Source organism: Dendrobates tinctorius, unplaced genomic scaffold, assembly GCF_039654945.1.
Source record: "Dendrobates tinctorius isolate UK_male_01 unplaced genomic scaffold, ASM3965494v1 ptg000208l, whole genome shotgun sequence".
NCBI lineage: Eukaryota > Metazoa > Chordata > Amphibia > Anura > Dendrobatidae > Dendrobates > Dendrobates tinctorius.
Genome location: NW_027361875.1, coordinates 978,136 through 1,005,621, shown reverse-complemented (window position 1 = coordinate 1,005,621; position 27,486 = coordinate 978,136). Strand labels below are relative to the sequence as shown.

The following is a 27,486-nucleotide window of genomic DNA, read 5'->3' as shown; positions in this document are numbered from 1 at the left end:
ACAGTCACAACACACAGGCTCTCCATGCATGTGATGGGACAGTGACATAGCCGCGATACATGCAGCTGCAGAGACGAACAGCTGATTATCGGGAGCGCTCCAAGTATCCGGGTTCCCTCTGCAGCTTATTCGGTAAGTGCTATAGTTTGCCGAATAAGGAGGGACCTGATCAAATTTGTTCATCTCTAAAGCTGATTACCTGCAACTGCCACTAGAGGGAGCAGCATGCGCGAGTATGCAGAAGCTCTTAGGCTCCCTCTAGTGGCAGTTGCAGGGAGCCAAAATGTTATCGTTTACTTTGTCACCGTTCTTTAATTAAATGAAGATGGAAGTTGCAATGTACTTGATTTGCTCTACATTAGATTTTTCAGTTAAAAACAATTACACCAAAGTTTTGACCACAAAATATTGCACATCTGTCTAACTTGCTCTTCGATGTGTAAGGGTAACTGGTCTCTACCAAAAAAAGATGCTGAGAGATTACAACAAATGGGAGCAGAGAGCAGAAGCCGTAAGACAAACTGCATACATTCATAACAGAAAGGTGGGATTTTAGTTCAAGGCAGACCTATCACTGGCAGGAGCAATGCATGCTGGGAGGTGAACGGACGTTCCAAAAAGTATAGTGCTGACAGAATGCTGATGAAAAGAAGCCGCCAATTCAGAGTGGATGTCAAGTTACAGAGTATATAAACTGGGATAGTTCCTGAATGCTTGAGACTGGTGTGTGTGAAATGACAGCTTTGCTTTACATCCAAATCTGTGCATGACTTTGCTGCTTTGTCATGGAAAAGCAGAGTTCGAACCATTGTATAGATCTATAGAAAAATTAAGTAGCATTGAATTTTGACTCAAGAAAAGGCTTGAGATAAGGTGGAGATTGACGGCAAGGCCTTGCAGAATGATCACACACAACAAAGCGGAGTTGATCGGTTTTACGCTGCCTACAAAGTCACAGCTACATATTGTGCGCACACATTATGTGTCTGAATGTAAACCTACGGAGGCATCCTACAAGCAGCAGTCACCCAATTTGTCACATGTCAGCCTGCATTTAGAAATTGTCATCCAGTTCCAGCCTAAGGCTAAAGCTGGATTTCCTTCTAACAAGCACCATCTTTTAGCTCCCAGATCAGCAATTTACATGACCATTTTCTAGATATACAGTATATATGGTATTCTCTACCCGGGCAGCCGATATACACAGACTCTTTCCAGAATCAGTATACATTGTGTGCTTAATTGTGGTGTTCCAATGACTTTACAGCAGGCATGTCAACCAAAGACTAAGGTGGATAGTGCTTGGCAAAGGCAAGTGTCCCTATGGCTTTTTACCCAAGCGATTCTCCGCCCAACCTTTATTCAGAATTGCAACACGGAACACGTTCCGTCCGTGCAGTTTGAGCATCGAACCGGTGTCGTAATTCTCATCATAGAAGAAACAGTGCTAATCCTAATCCAGATCCGAGCCAATATATGTCCGGGTGAAAGTTAAAACTTTAGTTTGGTCATAAATCAGCTTAGAAGAAAATTTAGAGAAAGAAGAAATACAATGTTACAGTCCCCAACATCAAAATGAGCTCTTCAATGGATTCTCACTTAACTCATTCTGTGGCCAGTATAGGATAGTATAACAGAGATTAAAGAAGGCAAACAGTGCAAAATGTTTTCAGAAACCCAAGAGCAAAAACAATTTTTTTACTAAAATTGCAGGAATTTACATAGTAAGAAATGGCTTTCAAAAAAGTTGCCCATTTAAATTACAAGAAAAAAAATTGGATTTAAACAATAGGTAATTTTCTGGTTACTTATTTCTTTAAAGAAGGTCTAAGGGGTAATGACTCTCCTAGTGGAAAGTGACATGCCTGTGTAAGGAGACTTATAGGCCACGTAATATGGTTGAAGGCTTAAAACAAGATAAGTGAATACTTACTGATCGGCAGAGGTCCGACAGCCGGGACCAACACTGATCAGCAGAACGGGGAACTTTTATCTCTCGACTGGGTCTCTTTCCCAAGTTACAAAATAAAGTAGCAGGTCAAATATCCAACCGCCACTCCATTCATTTTCTATGGTGCTGCTGGAAAAAGCCATGTGAAGCACTCAGCAGTCACACTGGGGATGACCGCCACTCCATTCAAGTACGCACACTGCTGTTCCAGTCTAAAGGTTCATTCATATGTCTGTGGCAATCAGTCCGAGCATAGACCGGCAGTAGCTCTCACGACATGCCCATGGCGGTTTCACATATTTTTATGAAGGGGTCTGTGGTGCAGTGACCGTGACAGCTAGGGGGCGCTGTATGGGTCATGCACACACGCATATCCATTGTGGTAATGGAGACAGGATGAACGGCAGGATGCTAAATGACCGTTATGTATGCCAGGGGGGAGTGGCCCTGGGATGGAAGCTTGAACGAGTGTTGATCAGCAGAGGTACTGCTGAGGTTTTTGTTACAATGTATCAGGGAGAGCTTTCAGGTGGCTGGTGAGACCAGTCACCTACAAACCCACCCAGGGGCGTGTGTATGAAGTAAAGCCTATATGTGTGGTTGTGAGTCTGAAGGACCTGCAATGAGGTCATAGCCATGTGATGCTGTGGGTGTGGCTACGGACCATAGAAGGTGACCAGGGTAGGTCACATGAGTGAGGAGTGCCTGGATCTGATTGGTCCGTGCGGAAGGTCCCGGAAGGCCGACGTGTTAGAAGGTGTACTTCCTTCCTGAAGTGCACATGAGGACGCCGCTGACCGTGTGACCCCAGGCAGGGGGCAAATTAACTGAGAGACTGTAAAGCCTGATTGCTGGACAAAGCACAGCCTGTGTGAACACAGGGCTAAGGGTGCGGAGCTCCACTATGAACATTCGTGTGGTCTGCTGTAATACTGTTAACATTTTCTTCATGCTGCTATGGTTTATGCCGTATACAATAAACCGTATATACTGTACTGTGTTATGTGAAAAGCCTGTGCCAGACCTGGTTTATCTGCAACCAAGTGAATGTCCCCCAATACACTCAGTGTACAGGGTCACACTCACGTCAACAGACCCATGGTCAGTCCATGCATTGGGGATCGATTTGCATGAGCCCTAAGAGGGATAAGAGAGTCCCACGAAGATCCCAACTGATCAACCCCTTTAAGAATTAATTTTAAAAAGGTATATCCCTACAAAACATGGCAAAATTAGTTGGTTACAAAACAATCACATGAGCTGTTGGGTTAGTGGCGCTCTGATTCAGGGATGTGGATCCTGGGCTGGAGACCTTCAAGTATAGCATTGAGGCACATGGAAAGTTGGAAAACTTAAGACATACAGTGGGTACGGAAAGTATTCAGACCCCTTTACATTTTTCACTCTGTTTCATTGCAGTCATTTGGTAAATTCACAAAAGTTCATTTTTTTCTCATTATTAGTACAATCTGCACCCCATCTTGACTTAAAAAAAAAAAAAGAAATGTAGAAATTTTTGCAAACTTATTAAAATAGAAAAACTGAAATATCACATGGCCAAAAGTATTCAGACCCTTTGCTCAGTATTGAGTAGAAGCATCCCTTTGAGCTAGTACAGCCATGAGTCTTCTTGGAATGATGCAACAACGTGTTCACACCTGGATTTGGGGATACTCTGCCATTCTTCGAGGGGCATAACTACCGGGGTCGCCCAGGGCCTGGAGTGATTAGGGGCACAGCCGGCAAGGGGGCGCAGTAGGGCCGCCTAATGCAGCGGTCCGCAGTGTCTCCCCCCGCGGCTGAATTATGCCGCTACCCAGACTGAGAGTAGACTGTTCTCTGTGCTGGCTGTCAAGCTGACAGCCGGCACAGAGATGCTGCAGCGCACTGGCTCCCAGAGATCAATTGTACTCGCTTCTTACAGTAAGAACAGGGGTTGCACCATGGAGCCGTGTGAGGTGAGGACTGAGGGGCTGCACCATGGACCCTTTGTGACGTCTGCCTGCGGTCTGGACTGCAGCCAGACAGCACCCCGAGAAACACTGATACCCTTTACCCCTATACAGGGATCTGGATTTATAGCAGAGCCCAGGAGGCACTGTCTGAATAGGAGCAATGACCAGAGCAGGACGGTCGCCAGAAAGGTGTTCCAATACAGGACACAGAGGCAATGATATCCGAGACTAAACCAAACCAGTCAGGCAGCAACGGTACAAAAACAGTAGACAGTAGCAGAGTCAGATTCCAGGCCGAAGCCAGAGTCATAAACCAGGAGAGTCGCAGAGGTACAGAATCGTTAGGCAGAAGCAGAGTCAGAATCCAGGCCAAAGTCAGAGTCATAAACCAGGAGAGTCGCAGAGGTACAGAATCGTTAGGCAGAAGCAGAGTCAGAAGTCCAGGCAAAAGTCAGAGTCAGTCAACAGCAATTCACACAGTAACACGCAGGGGAACCAAGAATATATCCGGCGGCTTGCAAGCCCAGTCCAAAGGTATTTGAGGGATCAGGTCATCCCTCACAGGCTCCCGGGCTGATGATGTCATCAGGACCGCCCCCAGGACCAGACCTGACGACGATGCACCAACCCCTTCATGACTGACAGAGGAGCGGAGTCTGTGTCCACTAGACGCCTGCGCAGAAGCCCTTTCACTGTTGCCGCCATTACTCGGGCGCGAGCCACGGCGCCTCACAGTGGCTGAGGGCGGAACAGCAGGCCCTGAATTCGACGATGACATGTCAGTCCGGCGCCTCCTGGTAGCCGAGGCCTGGACAGCAGGCCCCGAGCCCGAGGGCGGCGTGACAGTCCGTCGCCTCCTAGTGGCTGAGGGCGGAACAGCAGGCCCCGAGTCTGACGGTGACGTGACAGTACCCCCCTCTCCAGGAGGGGCCTCCGGACCCTCAAAACCCGGTTTGTCAGGGTGAAGAAGATGAAATCTCCCAATTAATGCCTTGGCATGGACGTTCCCCGCAGGAACCCAGGACCTTTCTTCTGGGCCGTAGCCCTTCAAAGTGTACCAGATACTGTACTGAGCCCCTCACAAGGCGGGAGTCAAGGATACCCTGGACTTCATACTCCAGAGCTCCCCCGACCGAAACAGGAGGAGGAGGGGACTGAACAGGGTGAATGGGAGAACGATAAGGTTTGAGGAGAGACCTGTGGAATACGTTAGGCAATTTGAATGACTGTGGAAGTTTTAAGCGGAAGGCTACTGGGTTAACCACCTCGATAATTTCGTATGGGCCGATGAACCTGGGACCTAGTTTGGCGGACGGTACCTTAAGCTTGATATTTTTTGTAGAGAGCCAAACCTTGTCGCCAACTCCCAGGTGCGACCCCTTAGATCGTCGTCTATTTGCAGCCGAAGCCTGTCTAACCTGAGCCCCTTTCAAATTTGAATTAACCTCAGACCAAATCGTTTTTAGCCATGTATATTTTGCTCAACCCCAGGGAGCTCCGACATCCTGGCCGAAAACTACCCAAAGCGCGGATGTAGTCCAAGGTTACAAAAGAAAGGGGTAGTTTTAATGGAGTCTTGATATCGATTATTGAGGGCGAACTCAGCCAATGGCAGATGTTCCACCCAATCGGTCTGATGTCCTGACACATAACAGCGGAGGTATTGTTCCAGAGCTTGGTTAGTACGCTCAGTTTGACCATTAGTTTCGGGATGGTATGCCGAAGAAAAGGACAACTCCACACCAATGCGTCTACAGAATGCCCTCCAGAACTTCGAGACAAACTGGGTACCCCTGTCGGACACAATATTTGCCGGAACGCCGTGCAGACGTACAATGTGCAGGATAAACAACTTACTTAAAGTCTCAGAGTTAGGCAACCCAGACGGGAATAAAATGGCCCTGCTTGCTGAACCTGTCTACCACCACCCAGATACAAGTTTTCCCATCTGATGGCGGCAGGTCTGTAATGAAATCCATGGAGATGTGGGTCCATGGACTCTCAGGGGTGGGCAAGGACTGAAGCCAGCCGGCAGGGCGACTATGGAAGGACTTGGCGCGGGCACAGACTTCACACGCTGAAACATAGTCCTTACAGTCCTTGACCACCGTCGGCCACCAAAAGTTCCTAGTTACCAACCTGGTGGTATTATTGAGACCCGGATGGCCTGCCAGGACAGAGTCGTGCGATTCTTTTAGAACCTGCAGACGAAGGTTAACCGGAACGAACAATTTTTTGGGGGGCGTAGTGTCAGGAACTTGCTCTGAAGACCTACGGATCTCCTCCAGAAGGTCCAAAGACACTGCCGACACGACGATTCCATTAGCCAATATTGGGACTGGTTCACAGTCCTCGGTCTGTGTGGGGCAGAAACTGCGAGAGAGGGCATCTGCCCTCACATTTTTAGTCCCGGGGCGGAAGGTGATTATAAAATCAAACCTGGAGAAAAACAAGGCCCACCTAGCCTGCCTGGGATTTAGTCTTTTAGCTGACTCTAGGTAGGTTAGGTTTTTGTGGTCTGTAATAACAGTGACCTTGTGTTTGGCACCTTCGAGGAAGTGGCGCCATTCCTCGAAGGCCCATTTGATCGCCAGAAATTCCCGATTCCCGACGTCATAGTTTCCCTCCGTGGCAGAGAATTTGCGGGAGAAAAATGCACATGGTCGAAGCTGAGTGAGGGATGCAGTGCCTTGCGAGAGCACTGCTCCCACTCCGACTTCGGAGGCATCTACTTCAACAATAAAGGGGTGGTCCAAGTTTGGTTGAATCAACACCGGGTTGGCCACGAAGCACTCCTTTAGTGTAGAAAAAGCTTGGGTTGCCTCAGGATTCCAATTAGTCACGTCCGCCCCTTTTCGGGGAAGGTCCGTGAGTGGCTTGGCAATCTCAGAGAAACCCCTGATAAACTTGCGGTAATAATTCGCAAATCCCAAAAACCGCTGCAGCGCTTTCAGCGATTTGGGTTGCACCCAATCCTTAATGGGTTGAATCTTGGCAGGGTCCATGCGAAACCCCTTGCCTGAGACCATGTATCCTAAGAACTGTACCTCTTCAGCAAAAAAAAACACATTTTTCTAATTTCGCATACAAGGAGTTTTTTCGCAGTCTCTGCAATACCGAACGGACGTGTTGAGCATGTGTCACAGGGTCAGCCGAATAAATCAAAATGTCATCCAGATACACGACGACATACACCCCACAAATGTCCCTGAAAATGTCATTGACAAAGTGTTGAAATACGGCAGGTGCGTTACTGAGTCCGAACGGCATTACAAGGTACTCAAAGTGACCAAGAGGTGTATTAAAGGCCGTTTTCCATTCGTCACCGCTTCTTATGCGGACCAGATTATATGCCCCCCGGAGGTCAAGTTTAGTAAACCAGCGGGCTCCCAGTAGCTGATTAAACAGATCAGGAATGAGTGGGAGCGAGTACTGATTTTTTACAGTAATTGCGTTCAGCTCACGATAATCGATGCATGGTCTGAGTCCACCATCTTTTTTTTCTACAAAGAAAAACCCAGCTCCTACAGGTGAGGTGGAAGGTCTAATAAAGCCTTTACGTAGGCTGTCTGCTATGTAGTCATTCATGGCTACACGCTCCGGACCCGAGAGGTTGAATATTCTCCCCTTAGGGAGACGGGCACCAGGGACCAAGTCTATAGGACAGTCGTACTCTCTATGAGGAGGTAGTTTCTCAGACTCCACTATGGAGAAGACATCTTCATAATCTCCGAATGCATATGGAATGGAGGGGTTTTTAATTTTAACTTGGTTCACTGACAGTGACATACAGTGATTCTGACACCGTGGACTCCAGCGCACGATATCACCTATGCGCCAGTCAATAACTGGATTATGCTGGTGCAACCATGGCATGCCTAACACAACTGGATCTGATAAATTGTGTATAACAAAAAATGACATTTGTTCGTTATGTAATGTCCCCACTGACATAGAAATTTCGGCAGTAATGAATTCCACGCCTCCCTGGTCTATAGCTGTACCATTAATTGTAATAGTCTGAATAGGCGCTTTAAGCTTTAGCAGAGGTACACCCAGACTCTTAGCAAATAAAAAATCCATAAGGTTGCCGGCAGCACCACAATCCACATAAGCCTTCACACACAGACGTTTCTTAGCAAAAGAAAGGGAAACTGGTAACAACAGTTTGGCCGCTTTTGCGGGCAATACCTGACCCCCAGCGCTGTCCAGGGGGCGATGATCCAGGGATGTGGATTTCCAACAGCCAGCATTTTCTTTGAAGCTTCCAGGCTGCAGCATGCTTGAGCCTGAGAGTGACCTTCCAGGCTGTGCAATGTAACAGGTGTTTGGGCCAGGAATCAGCTCAGTCAGGAGGAAGAAAAAAAAAAGGTAAGGAAAACTGCTTTTATATGTGTTAAGTATAGACACAAGAGCAGTTTTATTTTTTTGGGCCGGATATAATGTGACGTCTGCCTGCGGTCTGGGCTGCAGCCAGACAGCACCCCGAGAAACACTGATACCCTTTACCCCTATACAGGGATCTGGATTTATAGCAGAGCCCAGGAGGTACTGTCTGAATAGGAGCAATGACCAGAGCAGGACGGTCGCCAGAAAGGTGTTCCAATACAGGACACAGAGGCAATGATATCCGAGACTAAACCAGTCAGGCAGCAACGGTACAAAAACAGTAGACAGTAGCAGAGTCAGATTCCAGGCCGAAGCCAGAGTCATAAACCAGGAGAGTCGCAGAGGTACAGAATCGTTAGGCAGAAGCAGAGTCAGAATCCAGGCCGAAGTCAGAGTCATAAACCAGGAGAGTCGCAGAGGTACAGAATCGTTAGGCAGAAGCAGAGTCAGAATCCAGGCCAAAGTCAGAGTCATAAACCAGGAGAGTCGCAGAGGTACAGAATCGTTAGGCAGAAGCAGAGTCAGAAGTCCTGGCAAAAGTCAGTCAGTCAACAGCAATTCACACAGTAACACGCAGGGGAACCAAGAATATATCCGGCGGCTTGCAAGCCCAGTCCAAAGGTATTTGAGGGATCAGGTCATCCCTCACAGGCTCCCGGGCTGATGATGTCATCAGGACCGCCCCCAGGACCAGACCTGACGACGATGCACCAACCCCTTCATGACTGACAGAGGAGCGGAGTCTGTGTCCACTAGACGCCTGCGCAGAAGCCCTTTCACTGTTGCCGCCATTACTCGGGCGCGAGCCACGGCGCCTCACAGTGGCTGAGGGCGGAACAGCAGGCCCTGAATTCGACGATGACATGTCAGTCCGGCGCCTCCTGGTAGCCGAGGCCTGGACAGCAGGCCCCGAGCCCGAGGGCGGCGTGACAGTCCGTCACCTCCTAGTGGCTGAGGGCGGAACAGCAGGCCCCGAGTCTGACGGTGACGTGACACCCTTGTACAGATGTGAATGAGGACGCATGACTCTGTGTGAGTGCTCGGAGGATGTATTTTGGAAAGGGGCTGATGTTACTTGAGTGGGGCTGCATAGGGAATCTGATGATGAGGTGCTGTGTGGGGAATGGATGATGAGGGTTTGTGTGGGGAAGGGGAGGAGGATGAGGGTGTATGTGGTGAATGGGAGGGTGTATGAGGGTGTATGTGGGGAATGGGGGGATGATGAGAGGCTGCGTGGAGAGAAGGGGGATGATTAGGGGCTGTGTGGAGAGAAGGGGGGATGATTAGGGGCTGTGGGGAAAAGGGGGATGATTAGGTGCTGTGTGGAGAAAGGGGGATGATGAGGGGCTGTGTGGGGGATGGGGGGATTTAATGTGTGTGGGGAGATTTGGAGTGGGGATGAGGGGATTTAATGTGTGTGGGGAGATTTGAAGTGGAGATGGGGGGATTTAATGTGTGGGGAGAGATTTGAGAACACCAAATGAGGAGCAAAGGGGGAGATGCAGGACATGTATGAGGAAACAGTACAGGAGAATGAGGGGCATGTATGAGGAAACAGAATGGGGGATGGGTGCAGACAGTATGGTGAGTGTGGATGGGTTCATACAGTATGGGAAGTGAACAGGGGAATGTATGCGGACACAGTATGAGTAGCGATGTGAAAAATGTATGTGGACAGAGTACGGGGAGTGAGGGTGATAGGATGTGTGCAGACACAGTTGGGGTATGTGTGAGCAGGCAGTATAGAAAGTGAGGGGGTAAATATACAAGGAGACAGTATGGTGAACAGGGAGAATGAGAGAGGAGACAATATAAGGAGGGAGGCGAATAGTGTGAGGAGACAGAATGGGGGGAGTAAAGAGAGTTGGCACAGAATAGAATCTGAGTAGTGGGGGCGTAGCATGGGGTTACAGTGTAAGGGTACAGCCAGGAGGGGCAGTATACCAAGGAGGGGGAATTTGTTGACAGAGTGCAGTATAGCCTGGGCCTTATAGGGGGGACACAGTGTGAAAGGACACAATGTGTAGAGGGGGCCAGTATGGAAAGGAGAGTTCAGTGTAAAGAGCATGTACCATAAGAGGGACAGTGTGAGAGTCATATTTTGTGCAGATGACAATAGAGTGAGGGACAAATTTTTTTTTCAGGAGCATTATGACATGTCTATCTTTAAGGGCATCACATGAAGATTTTCTGCAGAAGACCGGAGAAGATGGAAGTCAGCAGAGACGAGCTGTGGATAAGAAAACTCATCATGGGGACTGGACAAGATGAAGAAAAGAAGGGGAATGACTCCAGAGATGATGACTTCTATAAGGTAACAGGATGTAAATGTAATTTGTGATACTGACCAATTCTGTTTTATTTATGTTAGGAGCATTAAAGGGGCTCTCCAGGTTTGTGATGAGTCTGCAGTCATTCTATGTGACTGCAGACTTCTGAATTTTCACAGTGCGCACTGCATGCTGTTAGGATTCTCTTTCGCCGGTGATTTACATACATGCAGTCACGTGCTGACTAGACATGCGTGTGGCCTCACTCAATCAAAATGTACTTTAATGTGGCCAGAAGTATACAAATCACATACTTGTGCTGACATAACTGTCCACCGGCAAGGGAGAATGCTAAAAGTGTGCAGTGCATTCGTTGTGAGAATTCAGAAGCCTGCAATGTCAGGATTCAGCTCTGCAGGTTCCAGTAGTCATCACTTGGACACTTTAATCATATGCGATTTTCATACTTCTGATCCTGTGACAAGGAGCTTCTCTTCCTGCTTCTCTCAGTTTGATCATTGAGTGCATTAGGGAGAGCAGCTCGTCGGGACATGACTAAGTGTGCAATTTGCATGTGTCCTGGGGGGGGCGCCAAACTGAATTTTTGCCCTGGGTGCTAGAAAACCTAGATACACCTCTGTGCCCAGGTCTGAGTGTTCATGTCCTCCCTCGTTCTAATTGCAAGCACTCCCGGGGTTTGAAATCTATGTGCTGTTTCTTCCTGGTATGACGCGCGTCCGCGTCATTTCTGGTCCTGTGCATTGTGGGGGAGTATTGGGTGTACGCGCCAGCTTCAGAATGTGCAATGCGCATGCTCCAGAGCCGACCAGTACACCCCCACACTACACAGGACCGGAAATGACACGCTGCAGCGTCATACCAGAAAGAAACAGCACACAGATTTCAAAAGCCGGGAGTGCGCTTGTTATTGGAGTGAGAGAGGACATGAATGCCCAGAGTGTCTGTACTTCCGAAGAAATCACCCTAATTAGCATGGGGACATGTAAGTTATAAAATCATTTTTCTCAGCGATTACAGGGCAGTATTAGGTCAGACTATACAACATTGCTACATATCTATGGTGTGCGAAATGAATAGGGAAAATGTGAATTTGGGTGGAAAATATTTTGTCATGGGGGGCATTTGAAAGTTCTCACCAGGGCCCATAACTTTGCAGTTACGCCACTGCATCCTTCCATGCAGATCCTCTCCAGTTCCGTCAGTTTGGAAGGTGAACGTTGGTGGACAGCCATTTTCAGGTCTCTCCAGAGATCCCAGTCAAGAATGGTCCCAGAGTTGTCCTGTCCCTGCAGCTGAAAAACAACCCCATAGCATGATGCTGCCACCACCATGTTTCACAGTTAGGATTGTATTGGGGCAGGTGATGAGCAGTGCCTGGTTTTCACAACATATACCGCTTAGAATTATCACCAAAAAGTTCGATCTTCATCTCATCAGACCAGAGAATCTTATTTCTCATAGTATAGCAGTCCTTCATGTGTTTTTTAGAAAACTCTGCAGGCTTTCATATGTCTTGCAATGAGGATAGGCTTCCATCGGGCCACTCTGCCATAAAGGCCCGACTGCTGGAGGGCTGCAGTGATAGTTGACTTTGTGGAACTTTCTCCCATCTCCTTACTGTATCTGTGGAGCTCAGTCACAGTGATCTTGGGGTTCTTTACCTCGCTCACCAAGGCTCTTTTCCCACGATTGCTCAGTTTGGCCAGACGGCCAGGTCTAGGAAGACTTCTGGTGGTCCCAAACTTCTTTCATTTAAGAATTATGGAGGCCACTGTGCTCTTAGGAACCTTGAGTACTGTAAAAATTCTTTTGTAACCTTGGCCAGATCTGTGCCTTGCCACATTCTGTCTCTGAGCTCCTTGGCCAGTTCCTTTGACCTCATGATTCTCATTTGGTCTGACATGCAATGTGAGCTGTGAGGTCTTAAATAGACAGGTGTGTGCCTTTACAAATCAAGTCCTATCAGTTTAATTAAACACAAATGGACTCCAATGAAGGAGAACCATCTCAAGGAGGATCACAAGGAAATGGACAGCATGTGAATTAAATATGAGTGTCTGAGCAAAGGGTCTGAATACTTATAACCATCTGATATTTCAGTTTTTCTTATTTAATAAATTTGCAAAAATTTCTACATTCTGGGTTTTTTTTTCCCAGTCAAGATGGGGTGCAGAGTGCAATGAAACAAAAAGTGAAAATTTTAAAAGGGGTCTGAATACTTTCCGTACCCACTGTATAAGGACAATATTCATCCATTCCAACGTTTCTCTTTGTTTGCCAATTTACACAGTAATCTGTCCTGTCCAAAATTACTGTTTTCCTTTTGTGCCGATTGTAGCTGGATGCAACATGTGTTGAGCATCCAAATTGCCCGGCATGTCGGCTGTACTTACCCGAATCTCTGATCTCGCAGTGTACATTACACATTTGGCTCCAGTGAAGTTACATAACTGTCATTAGCATTATGCAAATGCCTTGGTGAATCATATTCCCCACTCACAACTGTCCTGGCAGAGGATGATGACTGCCTTGGGTCAGAAGTCTATTAAGCAAAGCAGGTTATTCACTGCAACCTCACTTCATTAAATACTGCCTGTGGGGTGGCCCATTCACAAATAACTATATCAGGGAAAAAGATAGATCATCTGATAGTGACAAGAAACTAGGAAGAAAAAAAAAATAAAAATGGCTTCACAGCACTGTAATAGTAACTATGAAAATATATGCATTGGTGAACACTAAACTTCTCTGAACAAACCTTTGTCGCAATGATCAGCAGGACCCAGTTCCCCAGTCATATTGTCAATACGCGGCCGTTGGACAGAAGCTGCGGGAACACCTTCTACCATGACATCATCTTTAGCTCCTCTTTTGATTAGCTACTCTGGTGTGACCGTCGTTGCAGCGTGGCGCACATCTGACATTATGTCATGCCAGCTATCCAAAAATAGAAAAACAGACTTACCAGTAATTCCATTTCTAATAACCCATCTAAACAGCACACAAGAGGATGTCTCCCCACCCTAATAGGGACAGGAAACACAAGGAGGTCAAATAGCCCCTCACTCATTCTCTTTCCAGTGTTTTTCTACCGAACCACTTCTAATTATATTTATCACCTGATTCAAAGTAATAAAAAATAATAAACAAAGGGGATGGAATTACCTGTGCTGTTGTGGAGGGTTATAAGAAACCGAATTACCAGTAAGCCTAATTCTATTTTCTCCAACAACCCTCCAGGACAGCACACTGAAGGAATACCAAAAGACTAAAGTTAGGGAGGAACTTCTTACTAAAGCCAAATCTTTAATAGACATCAAGGTTAGCCTAGAACAGTTGGAGAAGGTATGGACCGAGGACAAGGTAGTGGCTCTGCAGATCTGCTCGAAGGAAGCGTTGGCCTTATCAGCCCAGGAGACAGGCATTGTCCTATTGGAATGAGCAGTAAGTTTTTCTGAAGGTGAAAGGTTCTGGTTTTGATATGTCTCAATAATAACTTTTTTCATCCAGTTTGCAATAGTTCTTTTTGAGGTTTTCTTTCCTTTATTCTGGCCATAGAGCTGGATAAATACCGTAGATTCTTGTCTTTCCTCCAAAGGCTGTGTCTTTTGGAGCTAATGAAGGACCACTCTTCGTACATCCAGGGAATGGAACTGCTGTCTGAATCAAGCAAATAAGGAGAAAGAGGGAAGATATATCTCCTGTGAATTGTGGAACTCTGAGACCAGGCATGGGCAGTAAGGATGGATCAAGATGAACAAGTCTGTATTCTAGAACTCTCAAATATGGTTCATTGAGTGAGAAGGTCTGAAGTTCACCCACTCTCCTGGCTCTAGTGATAGCTACCAGAAAGGCTGTCTTCCAAGATAGATTGTCCAGTTCTAATCGATGAGGGTATACATATTGGAAGTTTCAGACCCTTATGGATGATATTTAGGTCCAAGAATGGAACTACGTTGGACAACCTGGGGCGAAGATGGTAAGCTGCAGTCATGAACCTTTTTACCCAGCGGTGGTCAGCCAGGCTCTGGTTAAAATATGAACTTAAGGATTCAACCTGAACCTTGAGGGTGCTAGATCTGAACCCTTTTCTAGACCTTCTTGCAGGAAGTCTAGGATCTGTGCAATGTCTAAGGGTCTGGAGAATTAGGTGCACACCAAGACAGAAAGGTTTTCCATATTTTGTGATATATAGTATATGTCACCGGCTTTCCACTCTTCTGTAGGGTCTGAATGACTTTGAGAGTCCTTTAGTTTTTAAAATTGCAAATTCAGAAGCCAGGCAGCTAGACACAAGCTTTTGGGGTCTGTGTGCTAGATTGGACCCTGGTGAAGGAGGTTTCTGATTGGTGGGGGAATCAGGGGACCTTCTATGCTCAAGTTTTTTCAGAGTGCCAAAACAGCTTCTCTTCGGCCAGACAGGAGCTATTAGGATGCGCTTTATCTTTTCGGTTCTTATCCTCTCTAGTGCTCTTGGTAGGACTGGAATCAGCGGTTGTTTGAGTTTCCACGGGTGGGAGAATATGTCCACAACTAGACAGGCATCGTTCGGGTTCAGGAAGAAGTACTGATCCACTTTTGCGTTTTGGTGTCCTGCAAAGATACCCGCTTCTGGATAACCCCACTTCAGACCCCGTTCGCCTGGTTGAACATCTTTCCTGCTCAGAAAATCGTCTCTTATGTGGAGAGCGGATAGGGAGAGAAGATGTTCTTCTGTCCAAGAAAATATTCTAGCAGAGATTGTTTTTTAGGTCTTTGTGTCTCATGCTTCCCTGATAACAGAGGTGAGTGAGCAATCGTAGTTATGTTGTATAAGTAGACCTTTACGTGGGTGCCCCAAATCGTTATGTTGCTGATCTGAATACTTCCTCTACCGCTTTTAGCTCTCTGAAATTGGAGGATTGCTGGCCGATTTGTCTTGTCTAGAGCCCCTGGATGGACAGTTGGGAGACCATTGCCCCCCATCCTCTTCTGCTGGCATCTACCGTTATGGTTAATTGAGGGTTCTGGATCCAGGGTAGTCCTCTCTTTAGGTTCCCTGTACTGAGCCACCAGGTCAGAGAGGCTTTTACACAAGTGGGTACAGAAATCTTTCCACTTAGGGATTTTGAGGATCCAATTTGCAAGCATATAAGTGTGCAAGACTCTGGTATGCGTTTCTGCCCAGGTGCATGACGTCATGGAGCTGAGGATCAACATTACATATCTTACCGATACGAATTTTTGGCTTTGCAGGAAGGCTATTCTAGATCTTAATTGGATCTGTTTTTCTTTTGGTAAGAAGGTGGTTTGTGGGAGTCCAGTAGAATACCTAGGAATGTCTTTGTCGTGGAGGGAACCATGTCAGATTTCTGATGGTTCACTACTAGCCATCTTAAGTTAGAATCTAGGTTGTTATTTGCAGATGTTCTCTGAGAAAGGATATGGACGGAGACAAGAGTAGAAAGTTATTGAGCTACGGGATTATGCAAATGTTTTCTCTCCTCATGAAAGCTATGACTTCTGCCATGATTTTTGTGAAGATTCGGGGGAGCTGATGATATTCCAAGTTGTAGGAAGTTGAATTGGAAGTGCAATATCTGACTTCCCTGCGTGACTTCAAACCTTAAGAGCTTTCAATTTGTTGGATGGATGGGGACATATGCGTCCTGTAAATCGATAGCTGCCATGACAAAGTCTTGTCCTATAGGGGGACAGTCAACTTTATGGACTCCATCGTGAACTAGGAAAAGTTGGGAGTAGTGACCCCTGCTTCTTTCTGCTTCTGGAACTGGGGAGATTACTCCCAAAGATAATAAGCCTTGCAGATTGGACATTAGGGCGTGTCATAGATTTGGATAAGAAAGGCGAGTGATTTTCAACCTCTGAAGGATAGGAAGAAAAATTCAATTTTTACTCTCTCTTACCGATTTCAAGATCCATTGGTTTGAGCAAACTTTGCGCCACTGGGGGAGGAATTTTGAAATGAGACCCTCAGACTGTTCTGGTGTCTGTGTTCTTGCTCTGTCGAGGCCATTTCTGCTCCATCCTCCTTTTGGATAACTGCACCGGCCTGATTTCCTTTCCCTTTCAACTGAGGGGGTTGTTTTTGAGAGGGCAGAAAGGATCTCTTTCTGAGGTTTTTTTGGCTCAGGCAGAGATTTTTTTTCTTGTCCGAGGCCTTCTCTAGCAAGTCATCCAGAGCCGGTCCAAACAAGTATTGTCTCCGCAAGGATATAGAACAGAGCTTTACTGTAGAAGCTACATCTCCATTCCATGATTTCAGCCAGAGTGCACGACTTACAAAGTTAGACAGGACTGATGATCTTGCAGTCACTCTCACCAATTCTGCTGCTGCGTTTGCCAGAAAACTCATGGCCTTCTAGGGAAGAGGTAAGGAAGCCAGTATATCCGCTCTGGGAGTGCCCATATTAAAGATGTTTTTCCAATCGATCAATCCACCAGGACATAAATCCTGCAACACACATGGAGACAACATTTTTGTCGTGTCTTCAGTAGGGCTGCTGAAGTTTACCAGGACTTCCTTAACATACTGTCCATTTCGCGTTCCAGGGCATCCTAAAGCTGAGAGGAATGTTCAAATGGTAAAGTTGTCCTCTTGGAATTTTATAGACAGTCTGACATTATTGTAAGCATAGAAAAGAGTATTTATGTCAAAAGGAAAAAGGGTAGTACTTTTGAAATATTGTGGAAATCCTGGGTGGAGAGGTGATGACCCCAAAAAGTCTATGTAATATTAATGTATATCACTGTTAAAATGCTGTTTGTGTACATTAAGAGGGGGGTGGGGGAGGGCAGGGTGATACTTTGTAATATTTGTACTTGTTCACTTTTGACAAATTGACTTTGGTCTGCTGTTTTGTATTTTGATAATTAATAAAAATCTATCGGATTTAAAAAAAGTTGTCCTCTTAGCCACTCTTGCCACCTGAATGTCAAACTGAGGTATATCAGACCAACATTTTGAAGTCTACTCATCCACTAGGTATCTGTCTTTAAGGTTGGTGGAAATGGTTAACCACTTCTCAGGGGGATTCCCATTCATCCAAGATTACAATTTGGATGTTCATGTATGGGAAATACCATTTTCTTTTCTGACAGGAGGCCCCAAACATCTCTTCCTGAACCATTCGGATAGTCTTCTTTTCCTCCACTTCCATGGTAATCCTTACAGTAGTAAGGAGTTCCCCATAGCCTCAGAAGAAAAATATTTTCCGTTTTCCTGGACTACTACTGGGGCTAGGTTTAGTTCACCCTCCTCCAATAGCTCTTCCGGTATAGAACTCTGATCCTCCTGGGAGTCTGAGTCTATTTCTTCTTCTAGGCTAACCTTCCTTTTCTTAGCCTTTGAAGGGATGCTGGATGTGGACTGGGAGAAAGGTCAGGGAAGATTGCATCTCCTGTAGAATCATCCCCTTGATTCCCTCCATTGAGAAAGGCAGCTCATAAATTATTTTTTCTGTACATCCATCACATAGTGGGTTCCTATGGTAGGATGACAATTTCTTAGCACATACTATGCATTTGTAACTTGATATTTTGCTTTTACACCTTGGTGAAGGATAATTTTGTACCCCTGAGAGGGGAGAACAAAATAAAACTAATATTTACAATAACTTGCACCCCAGAGACGCTGAGCGGGAAGAACTTAAGCCTTCCATGCATTCACAAAAAGATTGGTCCGACATTAGGGCGTGTTCTGTTCAGGGCTCTTTATAGAGGCCTCCAGCCTGATGCCAACCAGACTCTGCTCATTGGCGCAGACTGGATGGTCCTGTATCCAATTTGACAGGAGCAGTGTTGGAGAGGAGGGAGAGGTCTGAGCAGTCGATCTCCGCTGGCCGGCTAGCCAGGTTTTAAAAAGCAGTGTCTGTCGCTAGCACAGAGCACCACAGAATGACCTCTTCGTCCCAATATGGACAGGGAAAAAAAAACTGGAGAGAGGATGAGGGAGGGGCTATTTGACCTCTGTGTTTCTCATCTATACTAGAGTAAGGTGACATCATCCTGTGTGCTGTTGTGGAGGGTTATTGGAGGAAAAAAAAAAAAAGAGCTGCCAATGAGAAGAGTTTTCAAGGCTCCCTTCAGATTACTGACTGGGTCCAGTGAATCGATTCACACCAACTCTACCCAGAGGGTTAGAGCAGGGGTGGGGAATCTCAGGCCCGTGTGCCATTTATGGACCACAATGACCTTTTCTCTGGCCCCAGGCCCGATTCTAGGAGACAGAAGTACTTGGGCCAGTAGCCAAGTTTTGACTGCCACCAGCCTTTCAATTTCTTCTTGTTCTGCAAGCAAGTGAACGCAGTGTTCACTATTAAACGCTGAGGTGCGTGCAATTAAAAGTTACGCCCTGACACCAGTGCCAGCGTCAAGACATACTATGTGGGCGGATTCTGAACACAATTTGCATGGCCCCCAAAGGATGGTATAAATATCCAAATGGCCCTTGGCACAAAAAAAGGAGGGATTTTCCAACTCGGAGTTAGAGAAGAGACATCTCAATTTTATTAAATTGCTAACATTAACTCTTTTCCCACCCTAAAAACCTCTAAAGAAGGATCCCCTACACATGCAGCCACTAGTTAGTGGGGTTCTAGTTTCAGCTCTCTTCTCCATACCTTATTTCTTGTACCCATACCCTGTTACTACGGTAAACCAACCAAATCTCGGATGAAATATAACATTCTGCTATGACATATATTGTTCTCTGCAAACTATGACCGCAATGTCTTTTGATGTGTGATGCACTTTATGAAATCATCCCATATTCCTCAAGACACTAAAATTCTTATTTTGATGCAGAGTGTGTACAAGGTCTTAGATTAATTTATACATGAAGAAATGGTAAATTCTGAATGAATATTAACTATGATCGCATAAGTGTTGGAAAAATTACCCAGGACACACATGTACATTTGCAAATATTCACTTTAATAAAGGAGGGAGGGGTGAGTGAATAATCATGTACCACATGCAGGGCCGGCTCCAGGTTTTTGAGGGCCCAGGGCGAAAGAATCTCAGCAGGCCCCCCCCTTTAACACATACCACGATTCATGCCGTGTGGCATCCGTGGTGCAGGCCAAAAACGGACTTGTCTCCGTGTGTCTCACACGGACACGCATTTGATCCACACGGATACACGCTCTGTGGCAAAACACGTTCGTGTGAAGGAGGCTATTGATTAGTAGTGTACGTACGAAAGATGAGAGAGAAAGAAAGAACAGAGAGAGAAAGATTAGAGAGAAAGAAAGAGTGGACAGAAAAAAAGAACAGAGAGAGAAAAAAGAACAGAGAGAAAAAAGAAAGACAAAAGATGGGAAAGAAAGAACAGAGAGAAAGAAAGAACAGAGAAAGAAAACGAACAGAGCGAAAGAGTGGACAGAAAAAAAGAACAGAGAAGGAGAAAGAAAGAGGGGAAAGAATGAGAGAAAGAAAGAGGGGAAAGAAAGAACAGAACAGAGAAAGAGTGGACAGAAAAAAAGAACAAAAAGAAAAAGAAAGAGGGGAAAAAAGAACAGAGGGAGAGAGAAAGAAAGAAGGGAAGGAACAGAGAGAGAAAGAAAGAAAGAAAAAGAACAGAGAGCGAGAGAAAGAAATATGTCAAGCTTGACAAAGACGGGTCACCGTTGAAATGTTGCCATCTGAGGATCAGTAAAGTATCCACTTTTTTCACATTTAATTTGAGTGCTGCCTATTTTTTTTTTATTTTTATCTATATATATATTAGAATAAATAAATATGAAATGTAAAAGAAATTAAAACAAATGTAAGCAAGAGTAATCATGCCATCAATGGTTATATAAACTGGGCGAGTTGGTTTCATCGATTCTTTTATTTTTATCCTAGATTATAGGCCAGATGATGTGGAGAAGCCTGCAATTCCTATAGATAGAAAGTGCTAATTTTGGTTTTGTGTAAATCGCCTAACTCTGTGGTCTGAGGGGCAGAGCGGTCAGGTGGCTTCCACAGAGGGAAAAAAAAAAACAAAAACACCATAGTAAATTACTAGAGCAACATACCTCGTACTCAGATTCCAGGGTAACATCTTTGTCTTTATTTTTGATGACGCCAGCAACTGAAGGCTCCACCTGCAAATTAGAGAGATTTAAGTGAATAAAGCCTATATACATTGTGACCACAGGTAATAATTACAAGCTTTATCATAAGGTATGTTTATAGCAAACGTATACCAGATGTGGAATCAAAGACCCTATAGTGGTCACAAACTTTGATACAACAGCGGAACCCTACATTTCAGCAGATGACAATTCCAAACTACATAATGAGCCATAGAATATATTTGGATATATCCCTCTTACTCATCCCAAAATCTTAAGTAAAGACCTCCCATTCACATAAGATGAAAGTTGGCCAAATAGATGATTTTGGCAAAAGAGCTGATCATCTCATGTATGGGGGCCTCGCTCCTCTCATCTGATCGATGATATGGGCGCCTCCCTCTCCTCTGATATAGGATATGGGGGCCTCCCAACCTCCACTGATACAAGTGGGGAAAATAAGTATTCAATACACTTGCAAGTTTTCCCACCTACAAAGAATGGAGAGGTCTGTATTTTTTTTTTATTGTAGGTACACTTCAACTGTGAGACAGAATCTAAAAACAAAAGAAACAGAAAATCACATTGTATGATTTTTCCATAATTAAATTGCATCTTATTGCATGAAATAAGTATTTGATCACCTACCAACCAGCAAGATTTCTGGCTCTCGCAGACCTGTTAGATTTTATTTAAGAAGCACTCTTACTCTACACTCATAACTTGTATTAATTCCACCTGTTTGAACTCATTACATGTATAACAGACACCTGTCCACACACTCAAATCCCACACCAACCTCTCCACCATCATCAAGCCCAAAGAGTTGTCTAAGGACACCAGGGACAAAATTGGTGACCTGCACAAGGCGAGATGGGCTAAAGGACAATAGGCAAGCAGCTTGGTGAGAAGGAAATGATTGTTGGCACAATTATTAGAAAATGGAAGAAGCACAAGATGACTAAGTCTGACTGTAAGTCTTCCTTGGTCTGGGACTCCATGCAAAATCTCGCCTCATGGGGTAAGGATGATTCTGAGATAGATCAGTAATCAGCCCAGAGCTACACGATAGGATCTGGTCAATGATCTGCAGAAAGCTGGGAGTATAATCTCAAACATTACTGCATGACACGCAAGGTCCCCCTGCTCACACAGCATATGTCCAGGCTCGTTTGAAGATCACCAATAACCATCTGGATAAGCCAGAGGAGGAATGGGATACAGTCATGTGGTCAAATGAGAACAAAATAGAACTTTTTGGTATCAACTCCACTCGCCATGTTTGAAGGAAGAAGGATGAGTAAAACCCCCAAAAACACCATCCCAACTGTGAAGCATGGTGAGGGAAACACCATACTTTGTGGGTGCTTTTCTGCAAAGGGGACAGGACAACTGCACCAAATTGAAGGGAGGATGGCTGGAGTCATGCATCGCAGGATTTTTGTCAACAACCTCCCTCCTTCAGTAAGACCTTTGAAAATGGGTCGTGGCTGAGTCTACCAGCATGACAATGACCCAAAATACACAGCTAGGGCATCTAAGGAGTGGCTCCGTAAGAAGCATTTCAACGTCCTGGAGTTGTCTGGGTTCTCTCCAGACCTGGACCCAATAGAAAATCTTTAGAGCAAGCTAAAACTCAATGTTGCCCAGCGACAGTCCCAAAACCTGAAAGATCTGCAGAAGAAAAGATCAGTATGGAGGAGTGGGCCAAAATCCCTGCTGTAGTGTCTGCAAACTTGCTAAAGAACTACAGGAAAATGTCTGACCTCTGTAAATTGCAAACACAATACCAAATATTAGTTCTGTTTTTCTATTGTATTAAATACTTATTTCATGCAATAAAATGCAAATTAATTATATAAAAATCATACAATGTGATTTTCTCTTTTTATTTTTAAAATTCTCTCTCTCACAGTTGAAGTGTACCTACTGACAGACCTCTCTATACTTTGTAGGTGGGAAAACGTGCAAAATCTTCAATGTATCAAATACTTATTTTCCCCACTGTAGAGAATACAAGGACGTCCCAATAACGCACTGTTAGATAATATGGAGGCCTCCTGACACTCTTGATTGATAATGGGGAAAACAAATATTGGCTCATCAACTGCTGAAAAATACCTTGAATAGAGGGTGCAGTGCGCGAAGGCTCCAGTTCGACTTCTGGGTAAAGATCTAACAAGTATGAAGTTCCAGCATCAGGAAATGAGAAGTATACTAAACCATTATTTTATTGGTGAATTTAAAAAAGAGCCATACAGAGTGGTAAAAAAAGAACACTGGTCCTTTTTCCCCCCACTCTGTAGGTCTGTTGTTTTGAATTTTATTTCTCCTTTATTTTTAACTATGTCGCCTGTTACGTGTTACAGAACCACTTAGCACCCAGAATATGTTGTGCAGTTATATGTATGGATAATAGGATCTAAGTGAGATGCATGTCCCTAATGCATCAGCATTCCCCTTTTGTCCGCCCTCCCCCCACCTTTGTAATTTCCACAGTAAACATCGGCAGGCTCCGGCCACCTGCGGCTTTTGTAATGCATGTCTGGCCTGCCGCTTTTCTATTGGCCTGCCCTCTGTATCTGTGTGATATATTCTGTGTCCTGTGAGTAAAGTGTTGTCAGACTGGAAATACATGGAGAAGCAGTGATCTTTTATATGCGCCCATGTAACCCAGGGATTCCTGTCAGCGTCATTCATTCAGACGCCAGCCAACGCAGAGCGGACCTCCGAAAGCACGGGGTGGTTCTGAAAGAGGTACGCCAGCTTGGTAGACCCCGTTACATCGCCAAAATAATGTTTTAATATGCTTGCCTCATTTCCTGCAGATACTGGATCTTCGTACTTGTTTTGTTGCTAGATGACAATGGACCTCCCGATAGATTATGTCAGAAGAGCTAAGAATTGGGCACAGTCAGAATTTCAAAGCAGATCCTTATGTTTTCAATGGAGAAGAGTCGCTTTCTCCCTCTCCCCATGGAAAACACATGATTTCTTGACTGACTTTTGTTTTCACGTATCTGGAGACGTCGGGATAGTTGCCAGCCTGCCGAATGTTCAGCCGACAGCGATCTCATGAATATTGTCAGCCTTAGACCAGACTTCAGCTAAAAGGCCGGCGTCACACGAGCGTATAACATAGCAGATTGCTATGCGATAAACCATTGCGAAAGGATCGGCGCACAGAGGACTAATCGGCTCACGCTCGCAGCAGAGATTGAGACGAGTGTCATTAGCATCTTGCATCAGATGATACATGCCAAAGTAACCCTGGCCTAAGGCCGGGATCACACATGCTCGGAATACGGCCGAGTCTCGCATGTTAATATCCGCCACTCGGATCGGAGTGTGCGGCCGCATAGCAATACCTGCAGCCGCAGGCTCCGCTCCTGAGTGCCGGCAGCAGTGCCTGGTATTAGCATGCGAGACTCGGCCGTATTCCTCACATCTGTGACCCAGGCCTAAGAAAGATTTCTGCAACAGGCACCTAAACCCATTACCCTCCCTGTCTACGATGGAAATCCATGCAATATAAGCCGTACCCCTTTTTTTTTAAACTCCAACCCAAATTAAAACGGAGCAGGATGAACTGCAAAGGAACAGTAATAAAAGGATTTCATTACCTTTTTTTTTTAATAAGTTTAATGTTCCTTAAATTGAGAGCATAAATTAAATTAATATTTATTCTAAAAGAGAGTCCTTGGAGTCTTTCATAACCCACTCAGGCTGCAGTTATACAATATGTGTATTTATAACAGTAATGCTATTAATATACGACGAAGATTACACCACATACATATTTATGGCACACCGCCAAGCGCTTGCCTATAAAATGGTATTAGATCAGTCTGTTTTTACACCTTATATTAGTTGAGCAATAATAGCACAAGAATGATTAGTTAACTGAATTTATCACCAAATGAGCTTTACATGTTAATTGCCGGCTTTTATAATAAATGAGAGAAGGAAGACTGGAGCGCTTTTTTTTTTTTTCATGCAGTATTTTTTCCTAATTTCCGAGATAATCATCCATGCGCTCCAGCCATTCCGATCTGATGAGTTTTTACAAAATAGATCTGTGTAAGAATTATCCAGCGGAGTGTGAGGAATCATTATGCTGCAGCCAAAAAGAAAGAAACACAATCCGACAGACCAAAGTTTTATACACAACAGATTTGGGTTTTAAAGCTATAAATATATAAATGTGATCATAAATGAATATACTGCAGTGTCTCGTGCAAGAAGACGAATTTGATAAGTCATATTCCTTTGTTAAGTTATTTTAGTTTCTTGGTAAAGAACAATGCAGTCATGGTATTTACTGGGTCGAAATCCGAGGCAAGGAAAAATCAGGACCATATGGCTTATTCGGGAAGAGTGGGTATATTGCCCCTTTTAAAGGTCCGCTCACCCTTAGGGCTCATTCACACACTAGTTTATCACGTGAAAGTCTAGGGGGCTGTTACCATGTCAAAGCAAAACCCAATAGACTGGTCCGTTATTGATCCAAATGTTGCATCAAACTCAGCAATGAAAGTCGATTGATCTGTAAAAAAAGAAAAGTATTGAACATCACTTAGATGCCATTCATATGACATCCGTTTTTTTACTGTCTGAGAGAAGCAATTTTTTCCCTCAGTGAAAAAAAAACTGATTAAAATCTCAGAAGAAAATTGGTCTGTTTTTCTCGTACGTCAAAACAAAAAAAAAAAATGAGCCTGCAGTCTGCACCCCATCACGTTTAGGAAAATAAAAAGACTGGCCTTAGAATCAAAAAGATAGAAGTATTATAAATTGGGAGTATATACCTGGCAGCTGTGCAGTCAGATGAAAACCCTTATGCCAAAGGGTGCCGAGACAGCCATGAGATTGTTGATACTGTTCAACAATTTTGGTTCTGAAGTCCTCAGACAGTTCTCTTCTCCTCTTTCTGTTCTCCATGCTCAGTGTGGCACACACGGACACACAATGCAAAGATTGAGGCAACTTATCGCCTTTTTATCTGGTTTCTCCCTATGGGGGCTAGTCACACTTTATGCCGATTGTGATATTTATTAATGATCTTCAATAAAGTTCGTTATTATGGGGTACCTGGATCTGAATCTGCTCTCCATTTTCAATTGGTTTTCCTGCTGCACCGCTGATTCTTCCGTGCTTCGGATCCCTCATCATTTGGGTGAGCTATTACCCTTTTTCCCCTTATTCCTTGATTTTCATATTGCCCACATCTGTTACTTGCCACAGGTGAATTTGGACGAGCATCATGAGCTTGAAACACAGTGGTTTACCCACAATTTTACAAGGATAACAAATTTTTTTCAGCACATTTTGGGGTTGTGTGTGAAACTATGTCCAATGCCTTTTTTGCGTGTTGTTCCAATACACCCAACAGAAATAAACATGTGTAACAACATGCATAAATGCAGTAATTTTCAGGGAGAAATGCTTCATTGTCTAGAACAGTTTCAAGGGATGTCAACACCTTCAGCCATGACAGAAGGAAGAAAATTCAGCTTCCTAAGCAATAAAAATTGAAAACCTTTATTTAGAAAATATTAAAAAAAAGTAGTGTTAATGCAAACATTACATGTGGATACAGTTGGATAAGGCAGGTGTAGAAAAATAAAGGAAGAACCAAATGCGTTTCAAACACTGAGGCTGGAGTCACACTAACCTGCGCAAAATACGGTCAGTATTTTACATGCGTAATACGGATGACAGACCCCTAAACAGTGCTCCGTATGTCATCCGTAATCAAGGTGTGGTCGCGTATTTTGCGCATGTCAGCATCCGTATGTAATCCGTATGGTGAGATTTTCTCGCAGGCTTGCAAAATGGACATATAATGAGCCCTATGACAGTTTTAATAAAGAAATGAAAGAATAGATATAGACACATAGAATGCATATATATATATATATATATATATACACATATATATTCTATGTGTCTATATCTATTCTTTCGTTTCTTTATTAAAACTGTCAGTGTGAGTTTACTGTATAACGCACTGAATTGCCGGCTTTGCTAAAAGACACCGGGTGCGTATTTCTCGCAAGTCACATGTGTGGTCCGTGTGTAATCCGTATTTTTTGCGCACCCATAGACTTGCATTGGCGTATTACGGCCGTAGTACGCTGACAATCGCAGCATGCTGCGATTGGCACAGAGCGTAGAATACAGATGAGAAATATACGCCTGGTGCGAGTGACCCCATAGAAAAGCATTTGTCCGTGTCTAATGCGTGCTTTTTGCGCCTCTCACTCTCCCGTATTCCTCGCCAGTGTGACCCCGGCCTGAAAGTGTTTTAAACTCTGTAATACACAGAACAACCACCAAAAGATAAGTTTTAAAGTTTGCAGCTTGGTTGACGTCAGATCCAAATGGATATCACCTGGAAAAAAAAGTGTGTGTGTGTGTGTGTGTGTGTGTGTGTGTGTGGTGACACCTGACTAGGCGAGTTTCTAAAACCAAAAATAAGAACGAAGAAAAAAAAAATAAATAAAATCAAGAAAACAATGCACTTAAAATGAGGCTTTGAAATATTATCAGTTGTCATTATGAGCGAGAGCTATTCTGTCTCTGCAATTGAGGAGATGCTCTCGGACAGAAATGTTTACACTCTCCTCAAACGAGACCCCACAAAATCTTTTTCCTCCTTTTGTGAACTTATTATTCAGGAGGGTTTTTCCCAGGGATTTTTTGTCTCTGAAACAGGAAGATTTTCTTGAACTAGAGAATGCTATTCCAATCATGCATGCTCTACCAAAAACTCATAAAAATCTTACTTCTCCAACAATCTGCCCGATTCTCTCGGGTATTGGTTTCTTGGGAAAACA

The 27,486-nt window shown here is 44.6% G+C and overlaps 1 protein-coding gene across 2 annotated transcripts in view; it reads right to left on the bottom strand.

The window, feature by feature from the left end:
- COX16 (cytochrome c oxidase assembly factor COX16) overlaps nucleotides 1–27,486 on the bottom strand; it is a 122,450-nt gene that overhangs the window by 29,729 nt on the left and 65,235 nt on the right. For both annotated transcript variants that reach the window (XM_073554153.1, XM_073554154.1), the window contains exon 3: nucleotides 20,609–20,677. In XM_073554153.1, the coding sequence (XP_073410254.1) occupies nucleotides 20,609–20,677 (69 nt within the window). The remainder of the gene's footprint in view (nucleotides 1–20,608; nucleotides 20,678–27,486) is intronic.